Here is a 20641-nt window from a genome sequence, read left to right on the forward strand (position 1 = left end):
TGATTAATCTAATAATCTGCCTACAATTTGTCAACAAAACCTATGAAAACAGTGTCCATCTAAATTCAAAATCATACTACTAGTAGTATGTATGTATGTATGTATATGTGATCTTCCCGCAAGCAGGAACTCGCGAAAGAAGCCATGGAGGCTTATAGACTCGCAAGCTGACCGAAGCCAATCTCTCGGCACACATCCATTTAACGTCCATGTCAGGAAGTTGTTATTGAACAACACCCTTGCCAGACGACACACATTGCTGTCGGCGGGGAATCGAACCGGGGATCTCATGACTGGGAGACGCCGGCGTTAACCACTAGACTATACACTCCGCCTAGTAGTAGTAATAGTACTAGTAGTACTGGTCAGATGTACATTCAATCAATGTTTGTTGATCAGTCTTATCATAACTGCCAAACTAGATTGGCCATATGAAAGGCTATTCTCATTCACTGTGGGGGATCAGTAGGCAGACTTGGTCAACAATAATTAAATTTATGGTTTTGCTTAGTCACAATTATAATATATATGTAAAGAAAATACACAAAACAGCTTTCTAGGCTGAGCAATTGCAAACTAGAAGTCTTGATATATTTCAATTCTGAGTTCTTAGTTATCAGTGACAGGTCAAATTGAGTAATGGATAAGAGGTTATAATGTCACCTATAAATAGTTGGATGGTCTAGGGATCGATATTGTAAACCTACTGTCAATTTATTCCAGTTGACAAATGGACACCTGTATTGGAGGTTTATTCAATATAAGGATATAACAGTCACTGAATCCAGTAGTGCCTACTAGTAGTAGTAGTAGCATGGTGACTTCGAAGTTCGGACCCTTAAGACTTAAAACACCCCAAAACTGAATCTTCTGGTATAAATCACCTGAAAATATACTTCATATGGTGGGAGAATTGTGTTATAGTAGGATACACGGCCAAACTTTCTTTCCTGCAAACTGTTTTCACGTTGTTTTCCAAGAAGATTCTTCGTGATTGTGGAACTGGTATTTCTTTGCTAGAGTATTGCGAAGTTCGGACACGCAACCCACAGTGTGGCGCTGGTGATAAAATTGGTGACGCAGTTGCTCTTTCAGTAATTATAACAGACTTCATAGATCTTCGTCATTTTATTGACAAGTATGTAAGTAATTTCTTGCACACGTGTCATTTTGGAGAGAAAATAACTGTAGCTTCGTACTTTTTGGTGAAATGTGGCTCTTCCTGTAGGTTTTCATGGTGAAATCGTGTATTTCTTAAGGTGTCCGAACTTCGCAGTGTGCCGAACTTTGCAATACTGACTATACTACTACTAGTAGCATGGTGAGCTCATAATTGACGCACTTAAGGATATGAATAAAGATGTCTATCAACGAAAATTCCAAGTCACTCAACTGTATGCTTCTGGCATATGTATAGTTCTTCAGAAATGTAATATTCTCAAAATATCTATTGCTCTGTGACTACACAACATACAATTGAGAAGAATTTGACCACAACATGTCTGCGGTATACGTGTCAAGTCCTTTCATTCTAAATTGACACATTCGCCGTTAAGCTAACTAGGCTAATTGTAGTGAAGGCCTAGGCCTAAGTATACATCCATTGACTTTGAATGCTGTTTGCTATGATCTGAGCCTCTAAGTCTAAGCTCAGACAGGTTAGGTCCCATTGAGTACTAGTGGTATCATACTGAGGTAAGTTTGGTTATTTTTGGGGAGTAAGATTTCCAATGCCCAAAAATATGTGCAAAACTGTGGGGAGGGTGTTAAAAGCTAGATTAAACAACAGTTTGATCAGCATAATACCTGAAATGGATCAAAACTCATCTAATATGTAATTTGGCTGCAAAAAGTTTAGGATGACTGCTGTATCGTTGCTAGTAATATTTGAAGGTGCATCAATTACGAAGGTGCGTCAATTACGAAGCCTTTATAATTTTGTACTAGGCCTAGCCTATATTACTAATTCGTACCGTGGCGTAACGCTAGGCCTAGCCTATCACACATAGTTTCTGCGTCTCAACGCCTAACCTACCGATACCAACGCAGTAAGTTTTGTGTGTGTGTGTGACGAACAGTTAAAAACACATCCATTGGTTTGATTAGTTCCATTTTAATAATTTTTTTATAAAACCTTCCGTTTTATTTTGCGTCAATTACTCCTTACTACCAGCAGTGCCACAATGTTATTTTGTAAACTCTTTCATATAGGGCATTAGTGGTATTCATGACCGCTCGATTCACCGACGCTTCAATGAAAAGGTCGCCAATAGCAAAGAAGGATATATTGCCTTGGCTACTATTTTGGCGGGCAGTCAAATTGGTGCGCCGATTGCACACGATACACTGTTTTCTCAAAAAGCTGCATACAATGACCACCCGTATGGAAAGCCGTTTTAACATTTAAAAATAAGGAATTTCAGATATCTCGAAATAATTTCAGATATCTCAAATTAAATTACAGATATCTACAATTTATTTAAGATATCTACAAATAATTGCAGATATCTTAAAATCAATTTCAGATATCTCGAAATACCAGGGAATTTCAGACATCTGAAATTCAATTCGAGATATCTCGAATTCAATTTCAGATATCTCGAATTCAATTTCAGATATCTCGAAGTTCAGTTTCAGATATCTCGAATTCAAGTTTAGATATCTGAATTAGAATTTCAGATATCTCGAAATCTATTTTAGATATCTCGAATTCAATTTTAGATATCTCGAATTCAATTTCAGATATCTGAATTAGAATTCTAGATATCTCGAAATCTATTTTAGATATCTCGAATTCAATTTCAGATATCTGAAATAAGAAACAATTTCAGATATCTAAAATTCCCGATTAAATGTTAAAATGGCTTTCCATACACCCGACCACCGAAGGTCATATTGCCGTGACTCCAACGCCATTTCGTCGTTTGAGAAATAACCATGGTTAAACAAAATAGCTATAGCAGAGCTGGCGAGGATTCGGTCCTCGGGCCTCTGGGGGTAAGTTCCCAGCACGCTTTCGCTGCGCCACTATGCTTCAGTTTAAAATATAGCGGACACTTTCATGACGCATTTCATCTTATTGTATAATGTGCCTACTGAGAGAAAAACAAAATGTGCCTTTATATCAAATAAGCTGTTATCAGTGTACGCCATACGTGATGTGATTGAAACCAGAGAAAAGAAGAATTATATTACTCTAAAAGGGAGATACAATACAGTCCATGTGCGATACGTGAAAAGAGAGGGGGAAATACCTTTTACTCTAAAAAAGGACAGAGAAGCAACCTGCAGAATGCAAAAGTGCATTGCAGCGACGTAGCCAGGAATTTGAAATGGGGGAGCACTTTTTGCGATTGATATGGATTTTCAAAGTTGTAGGCACGATTATGGCTTCTTTCGCGAGTTCCTGCTTGCGGGAAGATCACATATACATACATACATACATTATCTGAGCGGAGCGCCACCATCGGTAGGCGCGGAGCGTACAAGAAAATTTTTGGTTTTACAAACCCCCCCAGATGGCCGGAAACGGCCCTTCCCGAGTGTTCATTCTGGTTCCCTGGCCTCTTGCTATCTTGAGACACCTCATTCAATATCACTTTTAAACCCGAAAAACAAATGAGTTAAAATAGTACGTAATTCAATACTACCTAATGTATTTAAAATTAGCAAGGTACATGTACAGAGTAGTCTTACGTTTCAACTTTTGATACTTATAGATACAAAGATAGGCCTGAAATGTCTTTGTTACAACTATAGCCAGTAATTGTCTTTGATACAACTGTAGCTATTAAATGTCTAATTCAATACTACATATTTAAAATTAGCAAGGTACATGTACAGAGTAGTCTTACGTTTCAACTTCTGATACTTATAGATACAAAGATAGGCCTGAATTGTCTTTGATACAACTGTAGCTATTAAATGTCTAATTCAATACTACATAATGCATTTAAAATTAGCAAGGTTCATGTACAGAGTAGTCTTACGTTTCAACTTCTGATACTTATAGATACAAAGATAGGCCTGAAATGTCTTTGATATAACTATAGCCAGTAATTGTCTTTGATACAACTGTAGCTATTAAATGTTTAAGTTAGCATAATAAGAGAAGGCGAGAGGTATCCGACGATTGCAATCTGATGCAAATTTCTCAACTGTTTTCTCAACTGAAATATTATCTGCGTAAACGGGTTCTTAACTACATGTTAAAAAACTGACAAGATCGGATCCTAGTCTTTTTCGGCGGGTAGAGTGTTGAATGAAACGGCACGCGATAGAAATGACAGCCTATAGATGACAGAAGAATAGGTCACCTAATTTAGCCATATTCTTGCTACGTTCATTTTAGTTTTTCCTGTCTATAGACTCTTAAACTCGTCCAGCAAGCTTATCGATTTGAATTATGGGTGTTTTAAAAAAAAAAAATAACTTGGCCAAAAAAAATGTAGGCCCGGGCCTACAGTGCTACATACTGGCTACGCCCCTGATCATATGATATCATAATCAGCAGATTTTGTTTCCTGTTTGAATTCTGTTACATGTTCTTTTACATAATATATCAGAAAGACAAACATAGTGCTCTTTTACAATTTTTTCCAGTAGGATGATTCTTGTTTATTGTCCAATGTCTGGACTTTAATACATTTGACGAACTTAACTGATGGACAATATAAACTTTCATATTTTGTAATATTGCCAGATATGCAGTGGCCTAAAAACAAATATCGTTATCGCAGTGTATTAGCAGTGTAATAATTATTACAGGAAGTGCGTATCACGTACGATTGCTAGTAACATGCTGTTCGTGCAACACCTTAGGACGACTCATTGAACGAACGTTGTCGACGTTGTTGTGCATACAGTTCGTGACATTCCATAGAGTGCGGTTAGGTAGGCAATATGTATTTTATTACACAGTGGCCAACTGTAGGCTTGTAATCGGCTATAAGCTAAATTTAGCTAATTGCATCTGCCAAACTAAGTAAGTAGTTGAATCAGTAGGCGTGAATGTTACTACGATTACAATCGAGTTAACGGAGCTGACGAGTATTCAAGACCAAAAGAGCACTGACAAAATACCATGCTAAAAAACGACAGTTTAAAAAAAAAACGACACTGAAAGGGTGGGGAGCGGTCGCTTCCCCTGCTCCCCCTGGCTACGTCCCTTGTGCATTGTTATGGAACGCGGAAAGGGTCAACATGAGGCGCCGTCCAAATAGGAATGGTCGTTCGCTCAGAAACCGTCCACTTAGAGATCGCCGCTGAAATACAGCAGCCGTCCATTTTGTAATCGCTGCTTAACGCGAGGGGCCGTCCACTTAGAGATGGCCGTTGATACACAGGCCGTCTAATCAGAGATTGCCGCGAAAACACACCCACATTTTCGGGAACCGTCAATTTAGAAATGGCCGTTTACTTAGAAACCGCCGCGACAGAGAAATGGTCGTGATTCAGAAATCGTCCATTCACAGATCGCCCACTCAGAGATCGTCGTCTCAGAGATCGTCCATTTGAGTGCCAGTCAAACTTGCATATTTATATCGTGGGCGAGCGTGAACTTTTCAATCACAGAGTCGAGGTGCGTCGGCCGTTCGCACTCGTACTCGTTCATTGAATTTTCAATCACAAATTAAAATGGATCAAACGATGATATACAATTCGAGGAATTTGTGAAAATCGGTTTCAACAACAGAAGAACGGCAGATTTGCTTGATTGCAGTGAATCACCTGTTACAAAAGGAGGTGTGCTTCTTTAGGCCTCTGGAAAAAAAAGATGGATCTTTCGCAATACAAACCTAACGTTAGTATGATGAGTATATGAGTACGGTGCTGGTATTCCTCAGCTTGCGGCCAATCCCCAATACTAGACTTGATCCTCATACTTATTTGTTTTGATCCATTTCATACAGTGTCGGTTCGTACTCAATCTCCGGGAGTTTGTACATGTTGAGACGACGTACAATAAAGTCCATTAGTATTTTTAATTAATAATTCGTGATTACAATTTTCCCCAAAATTATTGATTTGTTAGTACGAATGATAATTTGCTGTAATGAAATACTTGTATGTTTTAATGAAATATTACTTGTTAAAAATGAGTTATTACTTCATAATGATGAATTATTAATTTTTAACAACTAATGTCGTATTAATAAGTACCACAAATGAAGAATTTTTAACTTGCAATTATATACACATTTTTATTTCAAACGTATTGTAATTTCTTTAAATGATTATTGACTTGTTAATACAATTGATTTGTTTTAATGATATACTATTACATTTGTCATGAAACGTTACTTGGTAACACTGAATTTACTAATTCATAGTAAGGGATCATTAAGTTATTACAATGTTTTGTAAATTTGTAACAGTTAGTGGAATTACTATTGTGTAACGCCTATAGTATTTCATAGTTACAATTTATTAATTCATTATTGTAAATTAAAAATTAAATGTTTACATCTGTAGTTACAAGGGTTAACAGTTATGATCATCTATGGTCATCATTATGATACACATCACACTTTTCCATGGCCAAGAATATGTTATATTTGATGCTCAGTTACTGAAGCATATACATGCTAAGTCATCACTTTCTTTTATTTTGACAAATGCTGAGCACATGAATGGTCAAATCTCGGTCAAATTGATTAGACCAATGAAAAAAAAAAAACTGGGACTAGCGACGGATGTTACTACTTTCCAAATTAGTTATTCCTGTTTGTCTATGAGTTGCCTGTTCCCTTTCGAAGTTACGGGAAACTTCTTCGGCATTTTCGACCCCCAACGTGTAAATTATTTCTTCCATTTTATTTCTTTTGGATTCTTGAAACAAGTTCATTGCATGTGGTCCTCGGTGTACCGAGACGAAATTACTCTCCTGAAAAAAGGGAGGGGCGCCGCAGGGCCGACTTGAATGAAGCGGGAACAACAGCGTTCTACTGTAACAGCTCGGTGTACGTTACTGGGCGGGAGCACAGCCGGTTAATAGTCCACGCCCACTTAATGCATACGTATATAGACATTGTAAAGGGAGGACGAATTCTAAGTAGGCGCGGCTCAGCATCGACCGGCGATTTGTAAGTGGACGATTTCTGAGTCAACGGCTATTTCTGAATGAACGGTTTCTGTACTTCAACGACGATTTCAAAATTGGAGTCTGTTGCATTTGAGCAACGATCTCTAAGTAAACGGTCTCTGAGTGGACGACCATCTCTGAGTGGACGGCGCCTCACGTTAAACGGCAATTTATAAGTGGGCGGCTGCTTGCATTTGAGCGGCGATCTCTAAGTGAACGGTTTCTGGGTGAACGACCATTTCTAAGTGGACGGCGCCTCACGTTGACCCTTTCCGCGTTCCATACATTGTGTTTTCGATGATGTAACATGAATCTGACGTAATGTAGTAATTTGTTACAAGGGTTTCACAATTTGACTTCTGATGACCCTAAATGACCTTTGACCTCCACCAAAAACAATCGGCTTCTTTAACTCAATGTGGTACTTCTATACAATAAATTAGTGGTTGGCCCAAGTTTCCGCTAGTATTGAGATATCCCAAGTTTTTCACAATTTGACCCCTGGTGACCCCAAATGACCTTTACCAGCACCAACGGTTTCTTTTATACAATTTGGTACTCCTACACACCAAATATGAGGTCTGCCATGCAAGGATCCCCTTCTTGAGATATCGTGTTTACGAGGTTTTCACATTTTGATCCCTGGTGACCCAAAATAACCATTGACCTCTGCCAAAAACAATAGACTTCTTGTACTAAATGTGGTACTTTTACACACTAAATATGAGGTCTGCCCAAGCTTTTCTTCTTGAGAAATCGTGTTTACAAGGTTTTCACAATTTGACCCCTGGTGACCCCCAAATGACCTTTGACTTCCACCAAAAACAATAGGCCTCTCATGTGGTACTTCTACACACTAACTATGAAGTTGGTCCGAACTTCTCTTCTAAAGATATCGTGTTTACAAAGTTTTCACAATTTGACCCCAGGTGACCCCAAATGACATTTGACCTCCACCAAAAACAATAGGCTACTTGTACATAATGTGGTACATCTACACTTTAAATATGAAATTGGTCTGACCTTCCCTTCTTGAGATATCGTGTTTACAAGCTGGGCGTCACAAACGCACACACATTCACACGCACACACATACATACACACACACGCCATCAGGAATGCAAAAGTTACGATAATCATCGAAACCAAATAGGACAATTTAATTGGTATGTGTGTTAATTATGACAGCAGGAAATATTGACCCTTGAAACTAAACACGCTATAAAAGTTTGCAAAGTCTTCGATGTGGATAGGGGATAGTGTACTGTGGACCCATCTTATATATTGTTTATGACAGCATTTGGAATTTCTTCAGTTGTTACCATTTCATAAGACATTCATTTGGACTAACATGTACGTTGTAAACTCAAACCGTTATTGTAAATAGATACAACCAGCTGAGTTGCGGTTCGATGACCGACGAGAGTGGTTATTCGATGATGAACGTGAAATTCGATCTAGCGTGATTGTAACATATAACCTGATGTAATTTAGAACAAACCTGTATAAAGTTCATATGGAGATTGATATATGTCACAACTTCCGTGGGATAATACAAAATGGCACCCTCTAGGGCACCTCTGTTGCGACCCCGGGTTTTCCTTGCCATGGCCTTCAAAGCCGATAAAATACAATTTTAGATAGATTCAGGGAAGTAAACTCAAAGGACCAAAAGACTACTGAGAGGTTTCTGAAGTTAACAAAAACGATATATTTACAATGATACGATCTCTACTGATTTGTACAGGGATTATTGGTTCTAGAAATTTGGAATATTACAGACAGATTTTACAATATTATACGGCCGTTAAATTTTTAAAAGATTACTTAACTTATCTTACGCGGCGCGTGCCGGCTCTCGGTTCCTTTCGTAGCTGTTCTGACCTCCTTGCGTCACCAACAACGATGTCGGGAGTATCCCTCGTAGGCTGGTATCCCGTGACTTGGTCAGGAGCAAAACCGTTCCCCGCTGGTCCAATTCGACTCAACGTTTGTATCCCAAGGATGGCTTCCTCCTGAGTGAACTCCGAAAAACTCTGCCGAAGTCACGCCTGTCCCGGTTAAACGACGCACCAATCTAATAAACAAACAGTCCACCGGTTCCTCCGTCCGTCCTCTCGATAATTAATCTTTTATCTCAGATGAATTTCTTCTCACAATAGATCGGAAAACTCCAAATCACCGAAAATATCTCTTTTTATATATAGCCGGGTTTAATCTCCCGAAAGTTCTTTTCCAGGAATCCTGACGGAAAAACATCGAGAATCATCCATGTCTCGAAGATACGACTGACAGTTCAACGTTCATTGGTCGACGATATCCGGTCACCTGCTAAAAATAACTTCCCGTATGTTCTGGAAATTTGTAATCGCTAATACCGAATAGCGCCATCATTTCCCGTCGCTTTCAGAAAAATTAAACACGGTTATCAGTCACGACGAGTGACCTACTTATCACCCAGACCAGCGTATACTGAATACACGTACAATGAATACAGTCGTTCGTGACAATATATAACTACAGCGTATATAAAAAGAGGGCAGGGGATATGCCTACCCAACCCCCACCCTCACTTCGCCTGAAATTTATCCCTGGCAATCAATGAACATTAACAAATTAGCCAGAAAATCAAGTTATTAGAAACTAAATGCGCTCACTGTTTCATGGTACATCGTTCATTCTTACTGCCCATTGCACAAACTCGACGGGGTTCTGGCGTCGTCGCTGGATGTAGGTCGAGGGTGCGTCTGAAGCTTGGTTATGCCATGGAGGCAGTGGCGGCGGAACCGGGGGGGGGGGCTTGGGGGGGGGGCTCAGCCCCCAATAAAAAAGTTGAGGGGGCAAATGCATGATAAGCCCCCCCAATATTTACCAAGGCTCCGAAACGTGCATCTGCCCATTTTTCAATGCATACTTGACGATCTGTCCGATGCACACGTATACTCTTAGTCTATAGGTGTAATAATTTTAGTAATTGCTGGGGGACCCTCGGCCCGTCCCCTGGCTATAGACCACATTGTCACCCCAACCGCCCCGTGAAAATTGGAAGCAGTGAGTGTGAGTACCGGTAAGCGTAACACAACTTCGTCTTAGGCCAATGACTTGCCTCATTTCAGCCAGTTCTCCAACATCCCCTTACTTAGTGGCGGAGCGTCCATATATACAGTCAGGGGGCGGATGCTTCCCCCCTGACGGACTCAAATGGACTGCTGGCGCCCTTTTCAGCTTTTCACTACTTTTTATTTATTCGCGATTTTTGACTATTTTATTGCGCTCTCATATACCTATTGACATTTGTCATATTCTGTTGGTGTAATTTGCCGACAAAATGGCGACGACACCTATTTATTCTCCGTTTATCTGCAAATTAGCAAGGCCCCGGGGAGGGTCATTTCCTGCAATCTAGGAAGTATCTTTACTCAAAAAATTTCTGTACGCTCCGCGCCAACCTGTGGTGGCGCTCCGCTTAGATAGTGTCGAAAGCGCCCCTACAGACCATTCTTGCCCTCCCTGACCAATACTCTAGCTCCGCCACTGCCCTTACTACACTCAAAAACATCTTTGCGAGTACACTACGAGTAATAGCTACTCTCTTAAAAAACCATCGAATATACAAATTACAATGTTTTTACAGACTTTTACGTGCAATCTGAGAAATTGCAGGCTTGAGACCCATATTGTAGGGCTAGGTATTCGCAGCATAAAACACTCTGAAAGTGCCGTTTCCGGCCATCTGGGGGTTTGAAAAAACCCAAAATTTTCTTGTACGCTCCGCGCCAACCGATGGTGGCGCACCCCTTAGATAGTCTCCACACATTAGCCCCCCAATAATTTTTCCGTTCCGCCGCGCCTGCATGGAGGTGAAACACCTCCATGATTATGCGAACAGGATGAACATCATGGAAATTCAATCCGATTTGTACACAGTAAGTCTTTATACAAAATTATTTGGAGTACGATATGATAGAACAACCTTTCGATCGTAATTGACTGGCCATTTTGGCCACAATAGTTAATAATTCCTCATAATTGCGCCAATTCAAATGTGATAACCTATATCAATGGGAAGTAATCGTTCGCTGTTGAACGTTTCCCCACGATTTTTATTTACCTTACAAAATATAAATCTGCAAGATCTCTATTCATACGGTCGATGAAAGTGTTTAAATTGTAAAAAGACCCTGATAACGATCATGATCAAATCTTCATTTCCGATTACATAGGAAAGGTCATTGTTACGATTGGGCAGAAAATGAACACGGGAAAACCCCAGACATTCATAAGTTCGAACAATTTGCAGGGGCCGGGCAACATTCTCCTCATACATGGCTTCAATAAATGCTATAGCCTATGCTTCTTTGAAATAGATATCGGAACAAGCATTCATGTATGCAATCAAATCACAGAACGCATAGTATATATGTTATTATTTTGCACATAGCTTTAAAGGGTGTGAAAACTCGCGCACAAAGAAACATCTCATGCCGGTAATCTGACCTAGTTTTGAATGAGGTGTAACAGAAGTGTTAGACACCACCATCGATCCCTGAGAATACACACACAGCTTGCTACCGTCGGTAATTAGACACTAGTCAGTGTACAGTCAATACATACAGCTACGGTCAATACCCACAACACAGTGTATATAGCAGCGATGAACATCTCAGGTCTAGATAAAAGATAACAAGGTATCACGTTTCATTACTGTCTGCATTTTGTAGCGACAAGAAGAAAACTTCACTTGCAAGCAACGGAAAGTTAACTTTTTCAGAGCGCGGCACGCGGTTTGGGGCGAGTCTTCAATGCCTTTAATTACAATTAAAGAGGAAAACATTTAACTTGACCTTTTCTCCCCTTTTGTGGTGACGTTATGTCAGTTTATGCGGCAGATTTCGTGTCCAGATCAGTAAAGAATTAAGAAATGTCACCAGCCTTGCTGCGAACGTTACGTGTGCCAGGGTTGGAGTAAAATGTGCGCATGTGGATAGACCGTGGCGAATGAGGAACTTTAATAATGCGCTATATAGCTTTCCTATAAATCATTGCACTACGGAAAATACCTCCAGTTTAAATTGAAACTATATACTTTTTCCATCGTGTTCATCTTAGCAGCCTTTTCAGGAAAGGAGACACGAATCCAACCATCATCTCCAGCTTATAGAACAGAGATATTTGTGGAGCACCCCCTCCTCACCCCAAGAAACTTGCAACCTTTCACTTTCCATAATTTCATGGTAGAATGCAAACAGTGTTGCCATTGAAGCAAATACTATCGTACGTAAGGCCAAAGTTCAATGGTTTTGATTCAGCAACTCCATTCGGAAATATTGCACTAATTAAAGAAGAAAACAACATACGAACTTTGAGCACAATGGACTCGATGTATATATTTAGACATTAATCAAGTCTTCATGATCATCCTTGTGCGTGAAATAGCATTAAATCTGCGGATAATTTCTCAGCTAGAATAAGATTTTCTAAGCTAAGTTGCTCATGGCAGTTACCAGGCTATCAAACATACCTGTGGATAGTGGTTGGGTTTGTTGTTTCCATTAAAGGGTGTGAAGACTCGCGCAAAAAGAAACGTCTATAATGCCTGTAATTTGACCTATAGTTTCGAATGAGGTGTAACAGAAGTGTAAGACACCACCATCGATCCCAGAAAATACACACACAGAGACACTAGTGTACAGTCAGTACATACAGCTGCGGTCAATACCCACAGCACAGTGTACAAACGATACAGCGATGAACATCTCAGGTCCAGCTAAAGATAACAAGATATCACGTTTCATTACTGTTTGCATTTTGTAGCGACACGAACAAACCGTCACTTGCAAGCAACAGAAAGTTAACTTTTTTTCAGATGGCCGCACGCAGTTTGGGGAAAGTCTTCAATGCCTTTAAAGTAACCACCCCTCCCATACAACATTCTCGATCTCATCACTCATGAAAAGCAGCTGAATGAGCTCCCTCCTAAAAACAGAGCCCATACATGTTGAGATAATATTTCAAGTAAAGAAACGGATTATTAACAATTTTCTTTCTCCTTTGTTGTCTTTGAAGTTAAAACCAGTGAGCTCTATAACCATAAAGACTAAAAAAAAAGTTTTTTTTCTTGACCGTTAACTTATGCCCTCAAAACCAATTTCAAGACGTCTAAAACTCAGTGTATCTAGTGAAAACTATATATCATGCGAAACTCAGTCTGCCAAGGTTAACCCTGAAAACACAACTGTGCGATGCATTCGCGGAGCGTCTGTTGAATCAATACGCATGGACATAACTGAAGAGATTGACCTCGAGAAAATCCAGAACCTGATTATTCATGTGGGGACGAATGATGTTTCGAGCGGGAGTGACGTTACAGAAATTCTTGAAAAATTCGAGGACATGATTACAACTCTTCAGGTAGCCACTCCAAAAACGGGGAACGGTCCCTTCATCACCGTGTCTGGGCCATGCCCGAGACTCGATGCCTATTCGCCTGAAATCGAGGAACTTGACAACAAACTGAACGAGCTGATGCGGAAACTAGACTGTCAATATATTGCAAAAAGCTTATCATTCAAGTACGCAGATGGAAGAATAGACCGATCAATGTACTCTTACGACGTTCACTTGAATCGCAAAGGAGCTGAAAGACTTGCAGAGAGCCTCACAGCAATCCCCTCGATATACCGTCAAACTCTAGTCAACAAAGCCACTCCTGAAGATCAAATCCGCAGCAATCCCCAACCATCGAAATACAGGAGCCCTCGTGTAAAGTATCCTCGCCGCAATCATGTAGGACCTGATCGCAATCCCCAACCACGCCAGAATGCCAGGAGTTACCAACCGCCCAACTTCCGTCGCCCAACAACTAGACATGAACCAATGATGCCCCCATTCGCCAACGCCCACCATACCACTACCAGAACCAGAACCATTACCGAGACAAAACCAGCTACAATGATCATAAACAACATCATACGCCATCAGCACGACACGGTTGCTACAATTGTGGAGAGCATAACCACAACATTCGAACCTGCCGTCACCAACAACCGTTAGAGTGCCGAGTTTGCTCGCGATATGGACACAAGGAACGATATTGTTATTTTCGATAGGAACTTGGCCAAGATGATAGTGCCGTAAGTACTGTGAAACAAAAGTATGAGGTGGAAAGTATCGACTATTTGAAATACCACAGGTCCAATGATTTTATAACTTTGAACTCTCCCGCTTCTAACATTTTAAACGATGAATTTTGCATTTTACGTGGTAATTTTAATGATCATAATATATCCTTGCAGAACATATCTGCGTCGGGCGAAATAACTCAATCTGGTCGAAATTTGAATACATCCACTCCCCATTCCGAGAGAATCTATTCACCAAACCCCCATGAGAAAAAGACGCGAAGGTCCAAAATATGCTCCAGATTGGATTTTTGAATATATGCCATCTACTCCCAAAAGTTGATCAGTTGCAGGCTCTCATGAACAATCAAGAAACAAAGATTAATGTGTTTGCCCTAAATGAAACATTTTTAACTGATTCAATCCAAGATCATGAATTAGCTATATCAGGCTATAATATTATAAGGAAAGACAGAAAAGGGAATGGTGGTGGCGTGGCTGCCTATATTGAACATGGAAGGCCGTTTCTTAGAAATCCTGAGTATGAAGTTGACGTAATTGAAGCAATTTGGATTGAACTTATATTACCCCATATTAGAAATGTTCTGCTATGCATCATGTATCCCCCACCAGATTCCAATACGCAATGGTATGAATGTTTCCACGATATGCTTCTAGCACCTTTTAAAGATTTTAGTGATATTATAATTGTCGGTGATTTTAATATTAACCTCTTAGATAAAAAGGTGAATAGGAGATGGCAGCTTGAACTTCGAATATTTAATCTGACTCAAATGGTAGCTACGCGGCAAACTGAGAGTACAATGACTCTAATTGATCATGTTTATACCACAAATGAAAATCGATTGATGAACACAATCGTGCCCCAAGTACGTCTGAGTGATCATTTCCCTATTTTCTTCACTTGGCGACTGAACAATAAAGTAATAAGAAATAAATCACATCGAAGCTTTAAGTATAGAGCCATAGATCGAATTGATACTGCTGCTTTCAAATCAGATTTGAGAAACATGTTACCAATAGGACCCCTCCCCCATGAATGTGATGTTGATAAATCTCTGTCATGCTGGCATGAGAACTTCATTAATGTTTTGAATTTACATGCTCCCAAGAAAGCAAAAAGGGTCAAACGTGAGAAACAACCGAGGTGGTTCAATAGAGATATTAACAATGCAATTAACCGAACAAAGATCAAGGATCCTACTGCGTATCGATTTTGGCGCAATAAAGTGACTTGTATGATACGTGCAGCCAAACAAAACTATTTCAAAGAAGCTATAGTTTCCAACAAAGGCGATTCCAAAGCCATCTGGAAAGTTCTGAAAGATGCGCAATCGAACAACACTGGAATGGTTATTAACCACAGTCCCAATATTTTAAATGTGGATGGAAAACTAATAACAGACGCGCGATATTGTGGGAGCCTTCAATAAATATTTTACTGAAGTGAGTCAAACTTACCTGGTTAACAACCAGCACAACAACTGTGATACTTTCCCTGAGGTTAGGAAGTATGTAAACGCCAAATTACCACAAGGGGAGGCATTTAATATCCCAAGAGTAACTGAACAGTTTGTTTTGAAGTATCTGCAGTCGCCTGACCCTAACAAAGCGACCGGTCTCGATGAAATAAGTGCGCATGTATTAAAGATAAGTGCAATTGAAATTACTCCCAGTATTACACGAATAATAAATCAAAGCATTGATACTGATGTATTTCCATGTAACTGGAAGGAAGCTAAGGTTATCCCGAGTTTTAAAACGGAATCCCGCCATGATTTATCGATCTACAGACCGATTGCAATTTTACCAATTCTCTCAAAAATAATTGAAAAACATGTCCACCTAGCCCTCAGTAAGCATTTGAATAAGTGTGACCTTTTACGTAATGCGCAGTCGGGTTTCAGGGAAAAGCATTCATGCGAAACGGCGCTATTGAAGGTTGTGGATCAGTGGATGGAATCTATTGATAAGGGGTATATTTTGGGAACTGTTTTCTTAGACCTCAGTAAGGCATTCGATTTGGTAAACCACGAGATTATGGTAACGAAACTACGTATTTATGGTGTATCGAGTAAAGCGATTAATTGGTTCAAATCCTATTTAGTTAATAGAAGTCAATGCACATACTTAAATGGTGTTTCATCGAGTGAATCTCACTTTGGAATATTGTTCAGCGGATATGTATGCTGACGACACAACATTTTATGCCAGTGATACATCTACCATTGACTTGAATAACATATTGCAAAGAGACATGGAAAAAGTTAGTGCCTGGTGTGACCGAAATAAAATGGCAATCAACACCACTAAAACGAAGGTATTATTGATGGGATCTGGTCAGAGACTGGCTTCATTACCTGACAATGCAAATACTCTTTCTGTGACACTCGGGGGCAAAATTCTCAAGACTGTCAAATATGAAGAACCATTAGGTGTAACAATTGATAACAATTTATCCTGGCATATTCAGGTTGACAACTTTTTAAAACAGTCTCAAATCGCCTTGCCTTACTGAGACGCATACAACCATATATTGATTTGAATACGAAAATTATCTTCTATAATGGGTATGTACGACCCATTCTAGATTATTGTTGTATAGTCTGGGGTACGTGTGGAGCAAATGATTTACAAAAGTTGTTACATATGCAAAAAGCAGCAGCGCGTATTATTACGAACTCGGGAAGATATGAAAGCTCGACAGAATTATTTAAAATGCTAAAGTGGCACCCTGTCGATACGCAAATACGTATACGACGATTGATCATGATGTACAAGACCACGAATGGCCTCTCCCCAAATGGCCTAACCCAGTTATTCAACTTTACACACGAAATTCATAATCACAATTTGAGATCCACGACCCAAAGTAAGTTATACCTGAAAGATGGTAAAACGGAATATCACAAGCGTAGATTTTCCTTCATAGCTGCCAAAGAATGGAATAGTTTGTCAGCTGAATGCAAGCATGCCAAATCTTGACCTATTTTTAAACGTTTTAGTCAATGAATTTTTCAAGTCTTAATCATCTCATTACGCTTTTATGTTCTATACCCATATTTACAGTTTTGTGATTTACTGTTGTATATATGTATGTTTAATAGTCTTACTCTCTGTTTATCGTTTCATAATATTATTCATTTTATAATGACTGTATTTTAGGGCCTCGGAGAAGATTAGCTTCGGCTAACCGAGTCACCCTTTTTTCAAGGTTGATAATAATAAATAATAATTATAAACAATGCGATGAGGTCGAGAAGGGCAAGCGACACTGTCACGGTCGGATCAGGGAGTTGTTATGTTTCCATAACAACACCCTGGGCGGATGGGCTGTATACACTACGTTTAAGCAGGGAGATGTCCACAACAACTCCCTGGCTTAAGACGATCCATAAAATACTATATATCATGCGAACATTGTTTGAGGAGGGGGGGGGGGTATTCACAGAATGCGAGGTCGGGAAACAATGCGGAAAAGAATTGATTTGCTCGTATAGTTTACCAGGTTTGTAAATTTTCACAACTGGCTCATCTATTTATACCTGACAGATATACAAGACGAAGAAATTCTAACACACGCGAGGTGCAGTAACTTAACGCTGTAGTGAGAATAGCAATAAATTACTGAACATTCTACTGTAGCATATTTCTCCACTCTTTAAAATGATGATCATCCCTCACACTAACTTTCCCATACACCCCGGTCTCGACCCACCTTTCCGACCTTGTTCAACTTTCATAAAGTCACGTGCCTGGTGGTGTAAAAGTCATATAATGTCACAAATAGACTTCAGACATACTAATTTACGAATTTATAAACGAAAAAAGTTCGATGCAGCTGTATTATTACAGGCGCGTATCCGGGGGAGTTGGGGGCGCTCGTCCCCCGGGTAAGAAAAAGAGGAGAGAAAAAAAGAGAGAAGAAGAAAGGGAAAAAGAGGGGGGGGGGAAAGAGGAGGAATGAGAGGAAGGAAGGGAAAAGAAAAAGAAAAAAGAAAAAAAGGAGAAAAAGGATGGAACAGAAGAAAAACGCCAAGACACCGGGAAAAGAAAGAGGAACAGTGACATAATTACAGCGCTGCCCCTATTATATGCGCAGGGTAGACAGTGACGGATCGAGGATTTCGGAAGGGGCGTGCGCCTGAGCCTACCCCTTACACCGACAACTTCATTTTTGACGTTTCCATTTTATCCTCTCTCACTAATGTATATATATATATATATATATATATATATATATATATATATATATATATATATATATATATATATATTTATATTCCATATATATATTTATATATATATATATATATATATATATACTATATATAGTATATCATGACACGTGTGTGTATGGGCTCCTTGTAAAATTGTGCTATGAAACCAACTGTGGCTGGTCTTGAACTCGACCGAGTCGTCGGGGAACATGACGCATTTCGGTATTAGCCCAGGATCTACATGCGAACTGCACTAGACATATGTCCTTCGATGCAAGACTGTCATCCAGAGATAAAATGTTATACAACGCGAACTGAATGCTAATTGTTACCCCACCCCTAGTACAGTAACTCATACAAGGAATTAAAAACAACAAAAAATCCGCATGCAATTTGAAATTGAGCAAATTTCCTGTGAATATCATGTAGTGGATCCAATGGTGTATCATTGCCGGCGAGAGGGGGGGGGGGGGGGCGGACGCACACATCACTTCCTGAGATTGTTTCCACCTGCATGAAAACGCGCGCCCCACAACCCTACGCCCACCCCTCTAATCGCTTCCCGATGCGTTACGAAACCAGACCCATCGTATACAAAAGTCTACTTGGCTTATTTGTGCCCTGATTTTTTTTCTGCAGATGCCGATGAATTTCCCCAAACTAAATTTCTAAGCCATGAGACTCTAAAACTTAAGGAGGTTTGGGAGCATCATTGGGTCTGGGAAGTGTTATTTCCGGTGATTTGGGAGGTATATTTGCCAAAAATTTCTTGTACGCTACGCGCGAACCCACGGTCGCGCTTCGCTTAGATAGTATCAGACAACAGTCATGCGTCCCCACCATTATCCAAGACTGATCTGCGCCCATGTACCAATAAATAATCTTCTCGTGCAATTTTGACCGGTCTGTTAGGGGTTGATGGAGGTTTTTCTGTATTGGCTGTCCATAGATGAAATTTTGTGCAACATAATGGTATGTTCTGAAGTAAATATATTTCACGAGAAGTGTGAATTTTCAAATTCTGAACGAAATAATGGGCTTAAAACCTTGAAAAGTAGGGCTGACGGGTATTGTGGGCCGCGACGTAGAATCACCTACAAAAGCAATGATCCACAGGAGATGCGATGAGGTCGAACATAATGTGTGCCTGGTGACAATCTTCAAAAAGGTTATGGATGATAAAAATATTGGGAAAATACTTGGTTTACTATGGCAAAAGTGAACATCTAGTTGGTCATTTTCAAGCCCGAGATATGCAATTTCCGGTAATCTGGGGGGGGGGGGGTGTCAAAACCAGAAATTTTCTTGTACGCTGCGAGCCAACCGATTGTGGCGCTCCGCTTAGATAGTCATTCGCGCCCCCCCCCCCCCCGATTAGAAAATCCTGGATACGCCCCTGTTATTATAACATCCTATCGTCCAATTAAAACTTACGAAATTAACTCGAGTAGAAATACGAGTTTGCATCACGATGAGTCTCATACATTCTCTACACGTCAATAGACTGAGACCAAAATACTGCAATTTTTCCTTCGAGTATTACCCCTACTTTTTTTTAAGGAAAAGTCGCCCAGGAAAGAACCTGGGCACGAAAACCAAACTACCGAACGACTGATCCGCTCTCAACCCCAATCCCCTTGCATCGGGACTGTGACTGTGTGATCATCGTCAGGTGTGCATCACCATTTCCCTCGAAAGGGAACAGATACTACACATGATCTTAGCCAGAAGGCCAAGAAGCGATCCCATACTTGTTTTATGTACATTATTACTAGACAGAACACAGAGGTGGGAGGAAGATTTTTCTAACACCTGCTAGTGATACACCAAGGGTTATAATAAACTCCTGTTTACACCCATGACATGCTGACGGGGAAAACCCCGCAGCTGTCCGAAGAAAAGCTATATATATCACGATAAAGACAAGAAAGCATGTCACAAAAAGACAAAACGTGAAAATGAAAACCCGTACCTGTAAAACTGATGAGGAAGATTAATAAAACTGCAATTCCCAAACATCTTTCCTTCATTTTGTGTAAATCAGCTCGGCGTTAATATTCTAGTAATCTACTCGAAACTCTAAGCTGAACATCTGCGTTGCTCTCTTGACACGGCCTCAACAAGTTTGATAATGTACCAGACAGAGATGACATTTGTTTATATAGAACGTTATAACGAATACAAGTCATGTGGAC

The 20641-nt window shown here is 39.9% G+C and overlaps 1 protein-coding gene and 1 pseudogene across 2 annotated transcripts in view; both read right to left on the reverse strand.

Annotated features, from left to right (window-relative positions):
- Positions 1-20573, reverse strand: part of LOC139980165 (uncharacterized) — a 68950-nt gene extending 48377 nt beyond the window's left edge. For both annotated transcript variants that reach the window (XM_071991610.1, XM_071991609.1), the window contains exon 1: positions 20419-20573. In XM_071991610.1, coding sequence (XP_071847711.1) covers positions 20419-20476 — 58 coding nt within the window. In that variant the 5' untranslated portion in view covers positions 20477-20573. The remainder of the gene's footprint in view (positions 1-20418) is intronic.
- LOC139980405 (U2 spliceosomal RNA) lies at positions 20114-20190 on the reverse strand (annotated as a pseudogene).
- Positions 20574-20641: the final 68 nt, after the last annotated feature.

The sequence above is a fragment of the Apostichopus japonicus genome, chromosome 14 (genome assembly GCF_037975245.1).
Source record: "Apostichopus japonicus isolate 1M-3 chromosome 14, ASM3797524v1, whole genome shotgun sequence".
Classification (NCBI taxonomy): Eukaryota; Metazoa; Echinodermata; class Holothuroidea; order Aspidochirotida; family Stichopodidae; genus Apostichopus; species Apostichopus japonicus.